Raw genomic sequence first — 20000 nt, forward strand, 5'->3', positions numbered from 1 at the left:
AATCAACCAATCACATTCAAAATTGTAGTTTAAATCAACCAAACACAACCTTGGTCCTTGGTTTCAATCACCATAGAAACAGTGTACAGACCCCTAAATTGGGGCTCTATTTCTTTCTTTTTTGTTCTTTCTTTCAGATCGATATTAAACAACTTACGGCTCCTTTGTCAGTCTTTTAATGCAAATTTTCCATTTCTTTTATAACTTGGCTCTTCTTCTTTTCTCCGAAATTGTAATTTTTATGATTAATTGGTAAAAGGACTTCGTGTCGTCCAATTCGGTCTGTAATCATATTCGTGATAAACAAATCGGCTGCGCGGTCGTCCGATTTTGTTTTCACTCGTACGATTACAGACCGAATTGGACTCCACTCAGTCCTATAATTTACCACTACTAATACAAATACAATTTTTAATTACACGATAATTGTCTTTCTTACCAGTTGTTAAAGATACGAACAAGAGCTTTCTTCGAGGGCTTACACCCCTTAAAAATACTTGTTACAATACTGATAGCATAAGTCACTTTGACAATGGTGTCGTGTCGGATTTTATCGTTCCCTTTTTGCTTGATGTCATCATCCTCGAATATCGAATGGGTTCCGTTCCGAGTCTGAATAGTTCTGTAGATGTCAGAGCTTCAGTTTTGGCTGGAAATTGCGTTTACCAGCGTGTTCATTATAGTTTGTCGAACACCTTTCAATTTCCAGCAGTAAATTAGTGGGTCCAGAGATGAATTTAACAACAACACAGTTAAAGTGTATTGGTGAACTGCCTTCAGCGCAGCGAGACTAGGATAAACGCTGATAAACCCCAGAACACAAATGTTTGGCAGATAGCACACCAAAAACAAGACGTAGACGTGAATTGTCATGAAGGCAGATGTCCTCAGCCTTCTGGCGTTCGTCACATTAGGCGCGTTTTCTTGTATTGTGGGCTGCACTTGAAGAGAATGGATTTGATGAGCGTGGCGTCGTACGGTTGCGTATATCTTGGAGTTTAGAACTCCGCAGACAACGAAACACGATACTACGACGATGGCAAACAACACATATGCGATATGGATCGGGATCTGCGGCCAAATTAACGGGATAAGTCCGCTCAAGACCCAAACCGAGATCACAGCTGTTACGACTCGTTGGTAAGTCACAAGTTCCTGGTACCTGAGGTGTAGATGGATCGCCAAGAATCTGTCCAAGCTTAAAGACAGAACACCGAAGAACGAAGCATAAGCGAACTGACTGCTCACAGTTATATAAACTGTGTAAAAAGTTGGAAAGCTTGTGAGATCTGCTTGCAACTCTAGGGCGAGACGTGTGATGTACAATGGATGGCCCAGTATGCCGACACCAAGATCAGAAACGGCCAAACTCAGTAGCAATGCTTTCAAAGGCTTTGGTACAGGGGGAGTTTTTCTCAAGGCGTAGATTGTGGCACCATTCAACGTTATGGCAAAGAAGCACAATACGGCGTTCAAGACAATGTTGGCGATGTTTGACGAGTACAAGGCGCCTACCATCGTGGTAGAGAACTTATTTCCTTGAGATTGATTTCCAAAGCTTGTAAGTTTCTTTTTTTATTGTGTTATAAAAGACAGTTGCATTCGCGAATATGAATGCTCTTTCAAATTGCCGACTGTTATTCAGTTTTTGGAGAATACTGTCAATTTCAAATGAAATTATTTCCGGTGTGGCTGATATCAGTAGCACTGCTGCAGCAATAAAACATGAGAAAATCAAGATCATTATGATCATATGTTTCCATAATTTTCTAGAATTTCTAATACGCCTCTCCCATACCAAATTGTTGATTTTATTGAATTTAAGGTAAGAATAAGGACATTTTACTCTTTCTACTAATTTTATGCGCTGATGTCAGGAAGGATTTTGTCAACGAAACCATGTTTTAACCTTGTGTTTATCTCTTCGACACTCCAAACTCTTGGCTCCTGTGAAGATCTTCTAAAATTTCTTTTAAAATGTTCTTTAAAACTTCGGTAAGAAGAAGAAGTATTAAAAAAGTTTTGGCAGATTAATTTCGCCCTATGCCGAGCCTCTTCAATGCCTTTGTTCAAAGGCCATCAAGGACATTTTAATTTTAATTTTATCTGTCTAAGTAATAACTATGACCTCTGTGAAACCTATAAGATTGTCTCCATTTCCTCATCAGACGGGTGATAATTAGACCTTTTGTAACAATCTGTTTGAGCGTCAGTTACCCGACCAAGAAATATTACCTTTGATACTGCCGTGGGTTGATTCGAGGATTCGTCTTCAGTTGACGTAAAAGCCCTCGAGGCAATTTTTATTTCCGCTCCAGGAAGTCAGGAATAAGATAAACGAGCTTTGTTTAAGGAGGGTAGCCTAACTAACTGATGTCTATTTTCTAACTTATCGCCCTCCACAAATTTTAATCAACTGCAATCAAGTCAGGGGTTTGCTTTTGAGGAGAGGGGTAAGCTTTATGTAAGTGTCAACTGTATTTAGCGCTGGAACACTAATTGATGACACTGTAAAGAAATCGAATCAAGTCAAATCAAATTTTAGGTTGTTTTCTTTAGGAGAAGGGATTACCCAGAGAAAAAAAGCTCTCAGAGCAAAGTAGCGAATCAACAAACTGAAGTGACATATGACGTCAAGTCTGGGGATCGAGCCCAAGCCACATCGGTGGGAAGCGAGTGCCCTCACCGTCAGGTCAAATGTACACTCGATTGTGTAAAGGATTCATATGTCAATAAGAACAAAAAATAAAGACAAAAAAACAATGGACTGTAGGTACAAACAAAACAAATGTTTAAAGGGGTTCTGTCACTTAAGAGAAGTTTATTTTGTGAAGTTTTACTAATTGCTCGACCGGAAAGTCGAAAGTGCAGACTGGCCTTTGCAGACCAGTAATCTGCAGGTCGGTCCATTTTGTCAGCGGCTTCAATTTCATTCAACATTCGCGATGTCATTCGCGATAACAAAAGAAATGATTTGTTGAAGGAAAGTGTAAACGCTTTTAAACTGATTCAACATCATCAATTCAACATGTTTCAACACGGAAAGGGCTGGGCAAACGGTTCATCAAAATCGAACGAATGTTGAAGCTGTTTTCCGGGGTCTTTCAAAGTTTGCAACATTTCTTTTGTTATCGCGAATGTTTAATGAAGTTGAGGCCGGTTTCCCCCATGTTTCAACATTGATGGGTATGCGCGTGCGCACTGATCAGGCTGTCAATGACGTGTCCGTATCCGTATCCATAGAAGCAACCGCAGCCAGTCTCCAACAGTCAACATCGTTCGGATGTTGAAGCAAATGTTGAAACTGTTTGCCCAGGCCTTTAGGCCAATAACAAGCGATTTAATTATTCGCTATTTTCTATTCATTAACAGGTAGTTTCCAGTGTTGAGAATGAAAGCAAACCCGTCCAAGCTTTAGATGTGTCACAAGATGGACGGCGGTTGGTCATTGGTGGCACAGGAAACTGTGTTCAAATTGTGATGCTTACGTGAGATTGACAGTGAACATGTTTGGGACTTCCCGGCGATTCGAGGCTTTCATTAGTCAAGTCAAATCAAGTTGATTTATCATGAAACTCCTTTGAAAGTCCATCTCTGTTAATTGACAAGTTTCGTCCTTCTTCTTCCGGATTGTGAAATGGCTGGATATGGTTCTATGATTCAAGACATGGCGAAAGCAACCATTAAGTTCGCTTTTCTGAAATTTTTTTTTTTTTCTCCCAGTTTCCATGAGTGTTATATTCGGGCTTTTTGGAAACACCGACTTCGTTAATCCAGCATTAAGGCTATTTTAGCCTTTAAAAAGTTATTTACAGCAATTTTCCAGACACGTACGTACATGTTTCCCTATAATTTAGAAGAGTGAAACTTTCAATGTACTTTAAAAAAAAAAACTTTAAAGGCAGATGGATATATTTTTTCAAAATAAACATTTTAACTAGTCCAGTGATAGTTAAAGACCGCTTTCACTTAGGGTGGCTGAACACAGTTTTTGATGCATACGTTTCATTTAACCTTTTCTATAAAACCCTTGTTCCTTTGGGCGACCGAAAATGGTAGCTGAGCAAGTTAAAAACACGAACTTAGGTTTTTTGCTAGTTATCTGACGTATTGCCGTTGCCATGGCAACATGAATAAATATAAACAGGTCTTTAAAATCGGTTTTGTTTCTTTGCAGAAAATCTGGTCGTTAGATTTTCTTTATAATATGCATGCAACAAGCGTGTAAAATTAGGCCGGAATGACAAAAAGTTTAATTGCCACCCCTGTCTTCATGTGTTTTTATCACAGCGATATATAAGAAGGGCTTCCACTGCGCCAGCGTTGCTCTCGCGGTAAAGACTATTTTTCTTAAGCCGGAATGACAGATAGAGCAGGGAGCACAGTTATGGCCTGTAAATGGCTTTACAAAACTCCATAACCGCTGCAGATTCTTTGATTAGCCTAAGTGGGATGGTGTCGTGTCCAGGTTCTGGTTGTTCAAAAGCCGGTTAACGCTAAACCAGATCAAAAATTAACTAAGGAATTTATTTCTCTACTCCTAAATGATGTTCATCGCTGATACTCGGCAAAACTTTACATTAGAAGAAGTCAATCTTGAAAAACAAAAATAAGCAAAAGAAACGTTCACCAAAAGTTGAAAACATGAAACATTATAGTTTACGCTAATCCTAGACCGGATTAAGAAAATCGTCTTTCGAACAACCGGGCCCACGCGATTCGGGAAAATTGATTTCTTTTAATAGGGACTCGACGTGAGATTCGCTCGTTGAATGAAAGCTGAAGCAAACTCAGAATGGCCGTTTTTATACTAGAGACGCATAATTCGTCTGGGACGAACTTGCGCAAACATTTTTTCTGCGTCTGTTAAATTCGTCTAGTGTAAAGACGGGCACGGGACGCATTATGCGTCTGGACGAAGTATCTACTTTAATGCGTCTTCGAAGACGCACTAAACTGGATAGTTCGTCCAGACGAATTATGCGTCTTGCGCCCGTCTTTATACTAGACGAATTTAACAGACGCAGAAAAAATGTTTGCCTAAATTCGTCCCAGACGAGTTATGCGTCTCATATAGTTCGTCCCGTCTTTACACAAGACGGATAACATGAGAGAAGCATAATTCGTCTGGACGGATTATGCGTCTCTATTATAAAAACGGCCAATGAAAGGTTCTCAAACCTGGAGAATGTTAGGAAAAGTAAATTAAGAGAAAAGAAGGAACTCTCGCATACCCACGTGCAGAGTGCAGTCGATCGGTGCATGCGCATGTTCCTAGCGTTCTGGAATGTTCACGTAAAATCCAGTTGATGATGTAATAAAGAATGACACAAAACAATTGCTGAGAGATTCTTTAAGCATTCTTTTTAAGCCGCCTGAGGTTATTTCCAGTGCAGTCAATGACACATGACTCTGAAGACCAAATAGGCGGCGAAGGTAATCATCGAAATATAATCTTGCCTTTAACAGCTACCTTCTACTTTAGTTTGCAATGAGTGAGGAATGGGATTGTGGGAATCAATGATATTGTATTTTAGTACAGTTCCTTGTCGTACTCTGCAAAACAAAGTAAAATAACCAAATTTAAGGTTTTGACTACAACACTGGATCATGCACCAGAGAATCTTTTAATCTGTATTTTTACTTAAAAGCGCCCGAACCAATTGAGTAAATTATAGCATTTGTTGACGTAGCCGTCGTCGTTCCTCAGGCGCTGTTACACTGCAATTTTTCGTGCAACTTGTCTCGCAACGCCATGGCGATACAAGTTGCACGAAACATTGGCCAATGCGATATACTACAGTACGTTGCCCTATTTCCCTGCGGACACCCCTATTTCCGGACTTCACGATTCTGTATTTTGTTGTGAAAACGAAGCAAATCCGAACGATATTAAAGTTCAGATGACTTATTGATTAGTCTGCATGCATTTATTCATTTCGTAACCAAGCTACGCTCCATTTAGATGGGAAGATTTAAGTTTTCGTTGTGGTAAGTAAAATCTGTCTCTAATTAAGTACGATTTTATTGCGCTTCGAAGTATGTCCACAAGTACTGAAAGAAACCAAACAGCTTCAAGCGGTGAAACTTTACGCCCTACTTACCAGCGTTAGATCGTTAGTACTGTTTTGCGGTAAGATATTACAGTTCTGCAAAAGTGTCCAGAAATAGGGCAACTAACTGTACCGTGCAACAGCCGAAAACGTTGTGAGAAAAATTGCAGAAACCGTTGCGTAAAGTAAAATTTAGGTCTACTTTCCGCAACGCTTCAACAAATTTTTCAAGGATTGCGCAGCCGTGTAACATCTGTCCAGTGTAGCAACAGTTATCTAAATGAAACTACTTCTTTAACCTCATGAGATCGTCACCAGTTACAAGAAACGTTGCCTACGGTAACACTCATCGAGCAACTTGTTTCGCAATGTGAAAACGTTTACAAACCCTAACCCTAAGCTCGTCACAAAATTGCGAGTCACGTTGCAAGCACAATTGCACAGTGTAACAGCGCCTTTTAACTCTTTTAAGTCTTTTGAGAGAAACGCCAAAGTGAAATTTAATGGCGCAAGTGGCAAATTTTAGGGTGCGTTCGATTGGGAAATCCGGATTTAGATCTTAAAATCTGGATCTTCGGATTTCCAATCGAACACAAAATCTGAAAACGGATTTTGTCGCAGATTCACTAATCGGAAATCCATGTCGGGTAAGGATTTCAATTAACAAAATCTGTCGCGAAATCCGTTTTTGGATTTTGTGTTCGATTGGAAATCCGAAGATCCAGATTTTAAGATCTAAATCCAGATTTCCCAATCGAACGCACCCTCAGCTTTTCAATTTACGGTTTGGTTAACTGCACTTTTCACTTTTTACATGTTACTCGTATGTACTCGTCTGGTGTTTTAGTCACGATCCAGTACGAGTGCTTCTTAGGATTTCCCAACTGATTTTGCCTCCACTTCTCAACCGGACACTCATGCAAGCTGGGTGATATATGGGCGCGTTGGCCAGCCAAGCCACTGTGCAGTTTATTAAGCATTAGAATCGGTACAAAAATTATTAATACATCAATTCTAAAATAAAGAGAAAAGCAATGCACCAGAGCCGGACACGAAAACCCCTTAAAAAAACCAGCAGGTCGAAAAAAGCGGGGAACTTGTACACCCGACCAAGGCAGTGGTGCGACCCTCGGGGTTCTAGGGTATAGATGGTTTTCAATCACATGACGCGACGGCCATGTTGGTGTACAAAACAATAGCAATAGATTCAAATTACTTTTTTCTCTACTGTACACCAACGTGGCCGCTGTGACTTCAGGTGAAAACCATCTATTCTACTTGGAAAGACACTACTTACACTGTAAGTGAACGCTATCATATACCGCCTAACGAAGGCATAAAACACTAATTCAGCTCGATAGGACAAAAAACGAAACAGGACTTGTGCACGCGGCGAAGGCTGACCGTAGAATGCCACTCGAACATAAAATTCATATCTTCTCGCCACCGTGTAATATCCTCTATATATATATATATATATATATACTGCAGACAGTACTGTTTCGGCCTTCTGGGCCTCATCAGTGCAGTGCTGATGTCTCGGATGGAGGTTAAGCTATAAAGCCACCCCAGATGTCCCACGCATGTGGTACATCCAAGTCATGCCAGAGTGCTCAAACTAGCGAGCTAGTGAGCATGCGCAATTGCTAGCGGCAATGACTCATCCTAGTAGAGTGCTCAATTTGAACATGAAAGCAAAAGCTTTGTAATGCCAAAGAGCTATATCTATATATATATATATATATATATAACAATGTTTTTCTACTCAATATGGTTTCATATGGACTTTAACCGCTCCATTATCCGCTCCACCGCTCCATTATTGTTGAGCACTATTCTGGATTTATCAGTGTGGAACTCACCTGAAGTTATATATATATATATATATATATATATATATATATATATATATATATATATGTGAAAGGTGACCATTCTGGTTTTGGCGGATTTATTTCAGTCACAACTATTTGGAATAGAGTTTTTTCGGACTGTCGATTGTAAACCGCGGGGACCAGTTTCACAAATGTCACAATAACTTTTCTGAGTCATTTGTAAATTGTCATCTGCTTGTTTTAAAATGGTACTCTTTTACTATGTTGTCGAGACAGCTAAAAGCAAATTGACTGGTAAAAATTGATGACTTAAAACCACTTCCTTCTTTAACATACGTAGGTATTTGTGACATCCCAAAAGTTTTGAGACTTTCGAGAAAACAAAGCCCCGAGTGGGCGCGACTTTGGAGGCGATCTGTTGGAGTTAGAAAGATATAAATCAACCAATCGTTTACTAGGTCGATGTTCTAAAGACACTTTCTCTTTTAGAACATTTTCAGGTACCAAATGAACGACGACATAACTTGAACCAAGTACAATCACCGTCAAGCGGCTTCCGTCCGTATTTCACATGCGCTGTTGCTATGGCACAGTTGTCCATACTCATCTGGATGTGCTGCGTATCAACGTTTGCTGAAATTGGATTGTCACCCACGGTACATCGTCGAATAGGTAAATTTCATTATTTTGCGTATTCTAAAAATGTATAGTGTGTTTTCAAAATAAGGAAAAGACCGCTGCAATTCCAAAATTGCATTCCTTACATTGTCTTCCTTTGAAACTTTAATTAGAGTGAATTATGTCGTCCGAACTACTGCCAGAGTCTTTTTGGGCTTTCAACGAAATCCCGCTGGAGACGGGCTGGTGACGGGCACCCCGGATAATGGGCTCCTGGCAATATATGCCACGTGCCGAACCAGACCTTAACTCGTTTGTTCCTGAACTGGTGGCCTGAGCCATAACTTTGTTGGGTCTTCGTTTACAGCTCCTGGTAGAACTTATCTTAAACTCAAGAAAAAGTGAAAAAAGGGTCCGGTGTCAAGGAGACACTAAACAAGCAACGGTTTTGGAAGTTATGCACAGGAAGCGAATTTTTCGCTGAAACCTGTCGCGGTATCTTATGATGATCAAACGTTAGTTCTTTCTTCAGAGCCTTTGACTTTTCGTGGCAACGTTACAGTTGTACATATTGAACACCCAAACCCTCTGATTGGTCCGACGAGAAAAGTACTGGTGGCCTTTGGAGCGCTTTTCCCGCTTTGCGTCAGAGAAGATCACGCGCTCAACGTTCAACAAGTTCAAGGTCTGTATCCACACCTCGGGCAGGATGGAGAAGAACTGGGTTGCTGCGAGTTTCGAAAATTGAATATAGCAGGGACAGCAACGGAGGTAGGTAAACGCCGCTCTTTACTATTTCTGTTACGACTACTAACAAGCGCAATTTTTTTTTCTACTATCCGCTTCAAATGAGATGGTGGGAGGTTATCTTCATTAGCGCGCATTTACTTTTTCTATCACTATCCCTTGGCAGTGGATCATAATCAAGGGAAGCCTCTATCTCCAGTTATTCCTTGAGTCAACCCTTTCCCGAGTAAATTTAATTTTTAGGAACAGGTTTTTCCCACGAAAAGTATCATATTTCCTTTGACGCTTAAAGAGCTTTAATTTGATTGGCTTGCTTTTACAACAGCGGGCGTGCTAAATCTCCCAAGGGAGATTGGTTTTTACAACAGTTGACATGCTGAATTTCCCAAGGTGAGCGTTCTATAAAAAATCTACTGGGGAAAGGGTTGACTTCTAAGCTAAGTATGGGAGATAGAGACTCCCCTTAATGAACTCCTGCCCTTGGCCACAACACGGCAACATTGTTTTGAACATCTCAGGGGACGGGTCATTGCATTTAAAATCCACGCCACCCCTTATGGCTAAGGCCATTTATAATTCACCCACTAAGACAAGGAAGATCAATGTGTCGACACAATGATTCCCTTTCAAAATAACCAAGTTTTCAATTTCTCTGAGACAAAGCAAACATTTTGTGTCAGGATTCCGTCGGGTATCCGGACATCACCCTAACTCGGAAGTGACCTTGGCAATCCCCTCAGAAAATTAAATCCAAAGAGCATCGGGTCGGGGTTTTTTTAAACATAAATCATCACCATCGTCGCCGTCGAGCGGATCGTCCTCCAATAAGATACGAAAAGTTTGTTACAGTGTAAGCGTATCAAAAAAATTGGATCAATCCCAGCGTCAGAGTATTGGTATGCTTTTTGGTGTTTGATAGGTAGAGTGTCATGTTCTTTCGAACAGTCGAGCTAAATGGAGAGCAACCAAGTGTAGTCAACGATCTTCGTCACAATCTTCTGTGCTGCATGTGTTACGCCCTTGTTGTGGAGAGCTCAATGGACAGTGTACACTAACGAGTCCAGAGCATTGTTTGTTTATGAAGGGCCGGTTTCATCTTCATGCGGAGCATTGCACGCAGGTACTGATGTTTCTTTTACTGACCATTGGCGAGAATTATTTTTTCATATTTTCTTTCCCAAACGAAAACAACGCAAAAGGCTACGGGCTTTATTAGCTGGGGAATCAATGTGACTTTCGGTTTCTTAACCTGGTATATGTGGTGAGCAAGTTTAAAGTTTTCCGTTAGAATCCCTACCTATAGCATTTTTAAGGGGCAATGCCATAAGGCCAGAAACTCGAGAAACACTAATGGACATTCGTTTCACTAGTAGTCGCTGTTACACCAGGCCTGGTTACACACAACACACTCTTGCGCACTACCGATTTCCCGCGCTAGGGAAATCTCGGATGCGGGCAAACTCTACACAACGGCAGGTGAAAAGAAAAGATTACATAATTTTATTTCAATGGTAAATCGAGGGTTTCAAGAGCGAGAATTTACTTTTTCGACAATTTCAATCCTAGAGGTATAGCGCCGGGATTATCGTCCCCTAAACATAGTTTCGTGGCCTAGCTCCGAACTAGTCAGTCGGAAGGTTGTAGATCCAACCCCTACGAAGAACCACTTGGATTTTTCCCGAGTGTCCACGAGTCCACATTGGAAAAGTATCATCTCTTCAATGTGCTAAGGGTTACAACAACCTCAAAGTGAGGTTACGGTCCTCCCTTTGCCTCACTAATCAAGGGCGTGGCCTGTACCCCACCCCACGGAAGGGTGGGGCAAAGAGACATCTGACACTTAACAAAAGGAGATAACACGAAGAACCTTCATTTCTCATTCAGATAAACTGTCTCCAAGAGCTTTGTTTCGTGGAATCAGCAAATGACGTGCCTGATGAACATGTCACCGAGTTCTCACCGCGAAAACCAAATCAGTGGTGGAGATTTTTGACGTCCATCTATCTGCATCAAGGCGTTCTGGATTGCCTTCTTATCACGTCTTTCCAAATATGGGTTTCTTGGAGCCAGGAAAGCTCTCAGGGCTTGCTGCGAATGGCGTTGTTACATCACACCTCTGGAGTAGTGGGACATTTGGTCAGTAACATTAGTTATGGAAGTTATCTGGGTCAGGCATAGTACACTCGCTGCTCACTAAAATCTCAGGTTTAAATGTACTTTCAGATTGGCTCGCTGTTTACGGAGCCCGACTCGCCTCAAGCTGGTGCAAGTCCTTCTGTGGGCGGTATTATAGGCCTGGCACTAGTCGAGCACGTGATTTTCTGGCCCTCAATCAAGGCACCGAGACGAAGACTCGCTATGTTGATGGCATGTTTGTCCTTGCTGTTCACAGTTGGAACGCTCCCCCATATAAACAATTTTGCGCTGATAGCCGGTGTATTGTATGGCTTTCTTTTCGCATTGATATTGTGGGCTCGGCTTGTTTTTAGGCGCAAAACGATGTTCTTTCGGCTTTTATTTGTTTTTGTATGTGCAACAGTGTTTTTGTTAAGTATTGTTCTGTTTTACGGGGTTCAACACCTCCATATCGGCTTCAAGTTGTTTTTTCGCTATATCAGTTGCATCCCTTATGTAAAGGGTTTATGCTACCAGGAAAACTCGGTGTACACAGAAGGCAAATGATCTTCCGAGAATTTCATGTTTATTTTAAAGATAGCTGTAGCCTCTGCGAAAATATCACAAACGCGAGTGATCTCTCAGTAGTTATACACACTATCGTTCACGTGTTGTAGCGCCTTCACTGAATCCTAACCCCCCTGACCCTTTCGTATCGGTATGAAGGGTACCATCATCATCATCATTCATAATAATAATAATAATAATAATAATAATAATAATAATAATAATAATAATAATAATAATAATAAGAGAAGAATAGAAGAAGAGAAGTAGAGAAGTAGAAGAATCAGGATATAAATATCTTGGAGTACTAGAAGCAGACGATTTAAAACATGCAGCCATGAAAGAAGTGACATGTAAGGAATACTTCAGACGGACAAGGAAAAGTCTAAAGTCAAAGTTACATGGTGGAAATGTGGTAAATGCAATGAACTCAAGAGCTGTCTCAATAATCAGATATAGTGCAGGAATTGTCGAGTGAACTAAAGATGAACTGAGGAAATTGGATCGCAAAACCAGGAAGTTGCTGACAATAAACAGAGCCTTCCATCCGCAAGCCGACGTTGATAGACTGTATCTGAAAAGAGCAGCGGGAGGGCGTGGATTATTAAGTGCAGAAGACTGTGTGAACATTGAAGTGGGCAGTCTGTTTAAATACATTGGAGAAAGTAAGGAAAGATTACTTCGTTTCGTATCGGATGAAAATATTATGGAGGAGGGGCCTACAAAAATAGAAGTGTCTGAAGAGAGAATGTCTAAATACAAAAACAAAGCATTACATGGGCAATTTGGAACAGCTGCAGAACAAGTAAGGGACCCAGAATCCTGGGGGTGGTTAAAAAGGGGAATACTAAAAAAAGAAACTGAAGGACTGCTAACCGCTGCACAATACCAAGCATTACGGACGAATAGCATTAAAAACAGGATTGATAAAGAGGATGTGTCTCCGATGTGTCGGTTATGTGGAGAACGAGAAGAGACCGTAAGTCATATTGTAGCGGAATGTAAGAAATTGGCGCAAAGAGAGTATAAAATGTGGCGACATGATAAGGTAGGCCAAGTTATCCATTGGAAATTCTGTCAGAAATTCAACATCCCATGCAAAGACAAGTGGTATGTTCATGATCCTGAAGGAGTTATAGAAAACGATCAAGTAAAGGTGTTATGGGACTTCCGAATTCAAACAGACCATCAAATTGAGCATAATAGACCTGATGTAGTTGTTCTTGATAAGATAGAAAGATCATGTTATGTAATAGACATCGCGTGCTCTTTTGATACAAGAGTGCTGGAAAAAGAACAAGAGAAAATGGAAAAATACCAAGAATTAAAAAGGGAGATTGGGAAAATCTGGAGCTGCCGAAAATTAATTGTCGTACCAATTGTCATTGGTGCACTAGGGACGTTCAGCAAAAATTTGAAAATATCGTTGAAGAAAATTGGACTAGATTGCACGTTATTCACAAAAAGCCTCCTTGTTGGGAACGGCAAGAATCTTGAGAAGAACACTAGACACCTAAGGCCATAGGTTGTGGCTTGATGCCTAGTTTACAAACCACGTTAACAACATATCGTGTGAATGAACGAAATAATAATAATAATAATAATAATAATAATAATAATAATAATAATAATAATAATGATGATGATGATGATAATAATAATAATAATAATAATTAAAAAGAAGCGATTTTTTAAAACATTTAGCTATAAAAAATTGCGAGAAAACGATTCTTAAAAACATTTAAGAAATCTTTAAAAAGCGGTTAAAAAATATATATACACGACGTTTCGACGTTCTCAGACGTCATCATCAAGTGAAAAGAAAATAGTATGAATATTCATACTATTTTCTTTTCACTTGATAATGACGTCTGAGAACGTCAAAACGTCGTGTATATATATTTTTTATCTGCTTTTTAAAGATTTCTTAAATGTTTTTAAGAATCGTTTTCTCGCAATTTTTTATAGCTAAATAATAATAAGGTCTTTATTGAAGTCATCAAACAAACGTTAAGACTTAAAATGCAAAGTACTAAATTAGGAGTCATTTAAAAGTAGAAGAGGCATCTATTAACAAAGCATTTCTTAAACTTCTCCGTTTTAACACTTGGGATGTGGTAGGGATGGGATCCACTACTCAGAGCTCAGTTTTACGTGGGAGAAGAAGATCCTGCAGAGGGTGCGAGGGATTATCCACAATACCACTCCATAGGCTCAAATCCCTATCTTTGATAATCTGTTTGATAGATGTTATATACTGTATGTACCCAAATCTCAATGCTCTTTTCTGTAGCCTATCAATTTGACTCAAATACTTACTACAAGCAGCAACACCCCAAACTCGGATACAGTAAGTAAAGAGTGACATAATAGGAGAGTTAAAAAGATAATGAAGGTCGAAAATACTATAACCATTATTTTTGCACACTCTGAGGATATGCATACACGTAACAGCTCTGTCTATCAAGCGATCAAAATTCTTATCCCAGTTGGTTGGAGAATCCTGAAATGTCATTCCGAGAAGCCTTAGATACGACACACGCTTAATATCGAAAATGTCATCAGGAGAGGGCAAAGTTGTTCTTCCTTTCGGTGACAAGTTCCTTTTACTCATATTGAGTTTCATTAAATTCTTCACTGCCCAGGCTTCAATATTTTCTACCTCCCTAGAGGCATAGTCATCAAATTTAGGCCCAACGGGTATGCTACACGTAACGTCATCTGCATATTTAGTCATCAATATATTTTTGGAAGTGAGAATTATATCATTAACCATGCCGAGTAAAAAGTACGGGCCCCGTAACAGTTCACTGGGGCACACCACGGTTGATAGGCAGGAAAGGAGCTGTGATGTTATCAACGCACACCCTCTGTTTACGATCTTCACCAACCAATGCCAATAACCCAGTTGGCAATATAGGGATCAATTAATGTCGGCCACAGTCCTAAGCTTATCAATCATTAGTATATACTAAAACAGTGGATAGCGTTGAACGCGGGCGCTGATTGGCTCGTCGAACTCCGAATATCCTGTGCTATTTACCTCCGAGCAACTCGGGAAAAAATGGCGTCCCGATTTGCATCCGTGACAGGTGAAGAAAACATCCAAATTAATTCTTTGTGCTGTATATTATCTCACTGTTTTAGTATATACTAAAACAACTATTCTGTGGGAAACTGAGTCAAAGGCTTTAGAGAAATCAAAAGACAAGACTCTAACAAAATTCGCTGAAACAATCCAAAACTTTACAAAAGTGCTAAAAGTTAGGCCCAAACATTATCTAAAGCAAAATGTTTATGCCTAAGGTTAGCATTTTTGCAAAGGTTTGGGTTGTTTGAGCTATGGTACCCTTCACCCCCTACCCCCTACCCCCACAATTCCGAATTGAATGTTTGATTGAGGAATTAATGTTCAGATGTTTGAATTGCCGAATTGAATGTTTAAATGACGAATTGAACGTTTGAACTGCCGAATTGAAAGTCTGAATTGCCGAATTGAATGTTTAAATTGCCGAATTGAACGTTTGAATTGACCAACTGAATGTTTGAATTGACCAATTGAATGTTCGAATTGACAAATTGAATAAACAAAAGAACAAAGCGAACATAACAATACCTAATCAATAAGGCCTAATCAGAATAACAATGGTTCTTTTGTCTTCCGTCACTTTGGACCGGTATATAAAATTCCACCCAAGGTTTGGATTTAAGAACAACAAGTTTGAATTTTTGCGGGGATGGATACCACAACTTAGCTCATTGATAAGTAAGAAAAAAAAAGTTAAGACCATTACTGGTTGTTCTACTGATTTATTGAGGGACAGAATGTAATTTCCGCGAAGATCATGAGAAGACCAGTCAGAAAACTCAGTTATATTTCATATATCAGTGAGAAACTCATTATTTTGAATACACTTATTGCATAGAGATGTAGAGTTTGACTTAGGTAATCTGCAAATATAAATCTCAGTATCTCTTATTTACATTATACAATTCCTTTGAAAAGAAATATACGAAAGGCCATTTTTTTTCTACGAGGATAACAGCGAAAAAAGCACTACTTTGTCGCCAATTTTCTAAGTCTACGTTAACAGCATACACCAGGACTACTCCTTATTATCCAGCTAGAAATCGTCTTCTCACTACTTTTTCCTGCGGCCACGCTTCAGCCATTTGGTGACGGCAAGTCTCGTGCTTTTTAAGTTGCCTCGTCCATGCCCAAAAGAATTCTGGGTAATTAAGACTCCAGATTCTCATTTCATAAATATTTTATAAGTGTCGGGCCACCCAATCCTACCAGCCAAATACATCATCGCATTTGTTTGACAACCTAATCTTCTCAAGAACATAACTGGTCTCGGCCATAAAGACAAACTTTTTTGTTATACTTCTCAACTCAAATACGTTTTTCGATTGGAGGAGAACGTGTCACGCGTCATGGGTCAAAACTCACTAACTCCCTAGGGAAACAAGGACTTGAACTGTCGACTCGCACGTGATCAGGTCGTGCACCTTTGAAACAGCGGCAAATTCCGTGTAAAAATCCTTGTATTGTTCTATTTTGCGTTGGGCAGTACAACAAAACACTCGCGGGAAACAGGGAGTTTTATTTCCCCTCGACCCTCAATGTTTTCCTCGGCTTCGCCTCGGGCGACATTGAGGGTCGGATCACAGACGATCGCAAAGAGAGCTGTTTCCTTTATATAATCGCAGACGATTGCCCGAGTCGACTGTAGCCATACATTTCGGTCAGCGGAAATGTCAAATGCACACGAGCGTTGCGCTCGCGGGAAAATCGCAGCAAACAACATGGTGGACACCGAGGAGGGAATTTTGCTGCAAGGAAATTTATTTCTTCTTTTAGTCTTGAAGCGACGACATCGTCAGCTTCAAAAACCGAAGGAAACATCGGTTTTGGGTTTGAAAAATATTCATGAAGAGACAAGAACTTGGGCCTTTCCACACCCTGGTGAGAGAACTTCGTGTTTCTGACAGAGAGTAATGCGCCGATGAAATCGAAACTTCAACACCCCCCTCCCCCCCCCCCACCGGGCAAAGCCCGGGCATTTGACTATCTTATGCGCCCGAGGAGTGGGGAATATGACCTTTGCCTGCGTGGGGTGGGGAACATTGAACCCGAAGTGGCAGGATTTTTTTTTCGGGCGCCGAAGTCGCTAACAGCTATAAAACGCGTGTTTGGACGAGATGGAAGAGTTTGAAGGAAGAGATATAGCATTTGTGAGCGATTGGCTTACAAAAAAGATCTTCAAAAGTTGTCTTCAAAGGAATTTTGGCTGCGTAATTCGTCTTTGTCATACTATAGAGTGAATACAATATGGTACGTTTTCACACCCTCCATTTCATTGTTAAAGCTCTGAAAGCTGTACGTTTCTGTTAGAGGTAATCAACCGACACTGAACAATTTAAAATACAAGCAGTCGTAAACGCTCTAGGCTTTGTTGTTGATAAGTATACAGTTCCCTCGTTAACAACCTTTGCCGTCTTTTGGAGTTGGAGCAGCTTATACTTGCTTATTGACATTGTCCGACTTAATTAATTCAATTTTCACGTCACTTTTAATAGTTTCAATATTAAAGCTGTGCTTTTGTAGTAACTCAAGTCTTGCAAAAACGGCATCATCATATAAAGGGTCACGAAACATGTGTTAGCATGTTTATACGCAAGCTTTTTAAGACGACAAGAGCCGACGACGATTGCTCTTTAGTAGGGTATAACAGACAAAATCGACGATAGGGTAGGGCATTTGAACACCATTTTGGCCCGAGGGGGTGGGAATTTGAACGATCCAATCTTCAAAAGTTCAAATGCCCGGGCTTTGCCTGGCGGGAGAAGGGGGGGGGGGGGGGGGATGTTGAAGTCTCGAGTTGATCGGCGCATAACGACAAAAACGAACATTCGGGCTTTGTTGCTAAGAAACGTTGAATCATGGGTTAGAATTAAAAATATTATGGGATACGTTTCGATATCTTTGTTTTCCATATGATCGCTAACGATCGCAGACTTTCGCAGACGATCGCAAACGATCGCAGAAGTGTGTTTCCATATGATAGCAGGCGATCCGCGATCGTCTGCGATCATATGGAAACCAGCCTTAATTGCTTAATATTGTATCATGGAGGATCGGATTATCAATATTCACGTCCCGAAGGGCATTAGACAGATTTTGTGCCCAGAAGGACAGTCGTTGTTTCGCAAATAGGAATTTCTAGTGGAGTTGAAGCGGTGGAGAATCGCCGAAGGACGTGAGGGGCTTTCAGCTTGATGATTGTCAAGCAAACACCTTAGATAGATAGATAGCTTTTTTCCTTCTGATAAAAAAAAAAAATTGTTTTAAAGGCGATAATTTGTACACCAAAATTATGAAATAAAAAACATAGGTCACCACGCTCGTTTAAGAGTAAAAGACCATCGTATCTGTCTATCTCGATTATCGTAGATCGAAACACCAAATCGGAATGTGCACGTTTATTCGCAAAGAATTATGGGTTATTGACAACTTCTCTTTTGAGAACTGTGTGTATGATCGACTTACCCCATATTTACAATGTTACAAATTTGACCAAGCAATGCAATTTATAAATATTGACACACCATATGCGCAGTACAGGATGCGCAGTGCAGTACTGAGTAATCACCTCAAGGAAACCTGGACCCTTTCGATGACGTCATTGCCCTCACACAAGTGGCCGGGGAAATCACGTGACACGTGCCTGACACCAGGTGTTGTCATGTCTGTGTAATCATACATTAACCTTTTTAATCACGAAATCCCTGTTACGTTTCTTTTTCGTACGAACTTTGCACCATGCACTTTCGATATCCTTTCCAAGATAGTGTTGGCTGATCTCATGGGGAACTGCAATCCAAGAGCGTTATTTGTGTACGCCTGTATGTCTTGTTTGCTTGCGGAAGCATGTTTTTTAAGTGTCTTACTTTTGGAGGCGAAACGAAAAGTAGACAAAGGCAACATTACGAAAACCTGTTGGTCAAGCTTTGCATCTGGCAAAAGAGAAGACGACGTCCCGGACGTCGTTCATTGTCCGTACTTTGCACTGTTTCTGGCCTCGATAGCCAACGGAGTATTGGTGTGTCTCGCAGTTTTGCTCCTAGTTGCCAGACTTCTCGGAAGTAGAGAATGCTTTTTAAAGCGGATTCCATTTATCAGAGTGCTCTTCCGTTATGGCCCTTTCTTCACAAATGTCCTAACGACTCTTCTAATTGCAACTTTTATTGGACTTCTGGTCGGTTCCAAACCGAATAAAAAGTTGACCGGTGATATTTTTGATCGAAATCGCCGCTTACACTTCATCTTGATCGTCGCTGGGTTTGTTTCGATTTTGATTGCTTCAGTCACAAGTGGTCTCCTTGCTTATCAAAGACGTGGAAGAAGTATAAACGATGATTTTGAAGACACCATTAGTCACAACTTTTCAGACGATTATCTTGATATAAACTAGTATGTTTACACCTCGCAAGGTGACTTAAAGACAAAGAAACCCTTTTACAGCAACCGATGGAGTTGCTCCAAGGAACATCAACTATCTCTTTACTTTATTTATCAACTATCTCTTTACTTTATTTTTTCGATTTCGTTATTTTATAATTATGTATCAGTTTTTTGCCGTGTTTATTTTCTTTTTAGTGTTTTAACTTCAGCCTAAATGGCCTTGAAGGAGCCCTGTATTAAAAAAGTAATATGTATACGGGAGATATACTTGAAAGGAGGTTTATCCGAAAGGTGAAACATGTTCCCCGAATCCTGCCTTTGGGGCGTTTAGATAACGGCTTAATATGTTGTTTTCACAGTATATATACTGTAACATTTTAAGCCACTAACTGTGGTCGGTAACAAACTTAATAATATACATGAAAAAATTACTTGATTCTGATTGGCTAAGAGCAATGCAGTTCAAGTGTAACACAGTTTGCAAAAAGTGTAATGCCAGTGCAAATTGCAAATGGAATTCTGGATTATGATTGGCTAATAAACAATAAAGTTTGGTCAGAACCTATCAAATCTTTTGTTTTCAAATCAAGTGTGTGC

The 20000-nt window shown here is 40.2% G+C and overlaps 3 protein-coding genes across 3 annotated transcripts; 2 read left to right on the forward strand and 1 right to left on the reverse strand.

Annotated features, from left to right (window-relative positions):
* Window positions 1–639: 639 nt before the first annotated feature.
* Window positions 640–1518, reverse strand: LOC138004997 (melanocyte-stimulating hormone receptor-like). The gene has a single exon (XM_068851292.1). The coding sequence runs from the start codon at window positions 1516–1518 to the stop codon at window positions 640–642; it is 879 nt and encodes a 292-aa protein (XP_068707393.1).
* Window positions 1519–2627: 1109 nt separating this feature from the next.
* On the forward strand, window positions 2628–11935 carry LOC138004998 (inactive rhomboid protein 1-like). Its single transcript, XM_068851293.1, has 8 exons — window positions 2628–2699; window positions 3373–3477; window positions 4675–4717; window positions 8432–8560; window positions 9039–9277; window positions 10173–10373; window positions 11138–11389; window positions 11477–11935. Exons 1-8 carry the CDS (start codon window positions 2628–2630, stop codon window positions 11933–11935), a joined length of 1500 nt encoding a protein of 499 aa, XP_068707394.1.
* A 706-nt stretch (window positions 11936–12641) lies between these two features.
* Window positions 12642–13460, forward strand: LOC138004999 (uncharacterized). The gene has a single exon (XM_068851294.1). It carries the CDS (start codon window positions 12642–12644, stop codon window positions 13458–13460), a length of 819 nt encoding a protein of 272 aa, XP_068707395.1.
* The last annotated feature ends 6540 nt before the right edge of the window (window positions 13461–20000 follow it).

The sequence above is a fragment of the Montipora foliosa genome, chromosome 6 (assembly GCF_036669935.1).
Source record: "Montipora foliosa isolate CH-2021 chromosome 6, ASM3666993v2, whole genome shotgun sequence".
NCBI lineage: Eukaryota > Metazoa > Cnidaria > Anthozoa > Scleractinia > Acroporidae > Montipora > Montipora foliosa.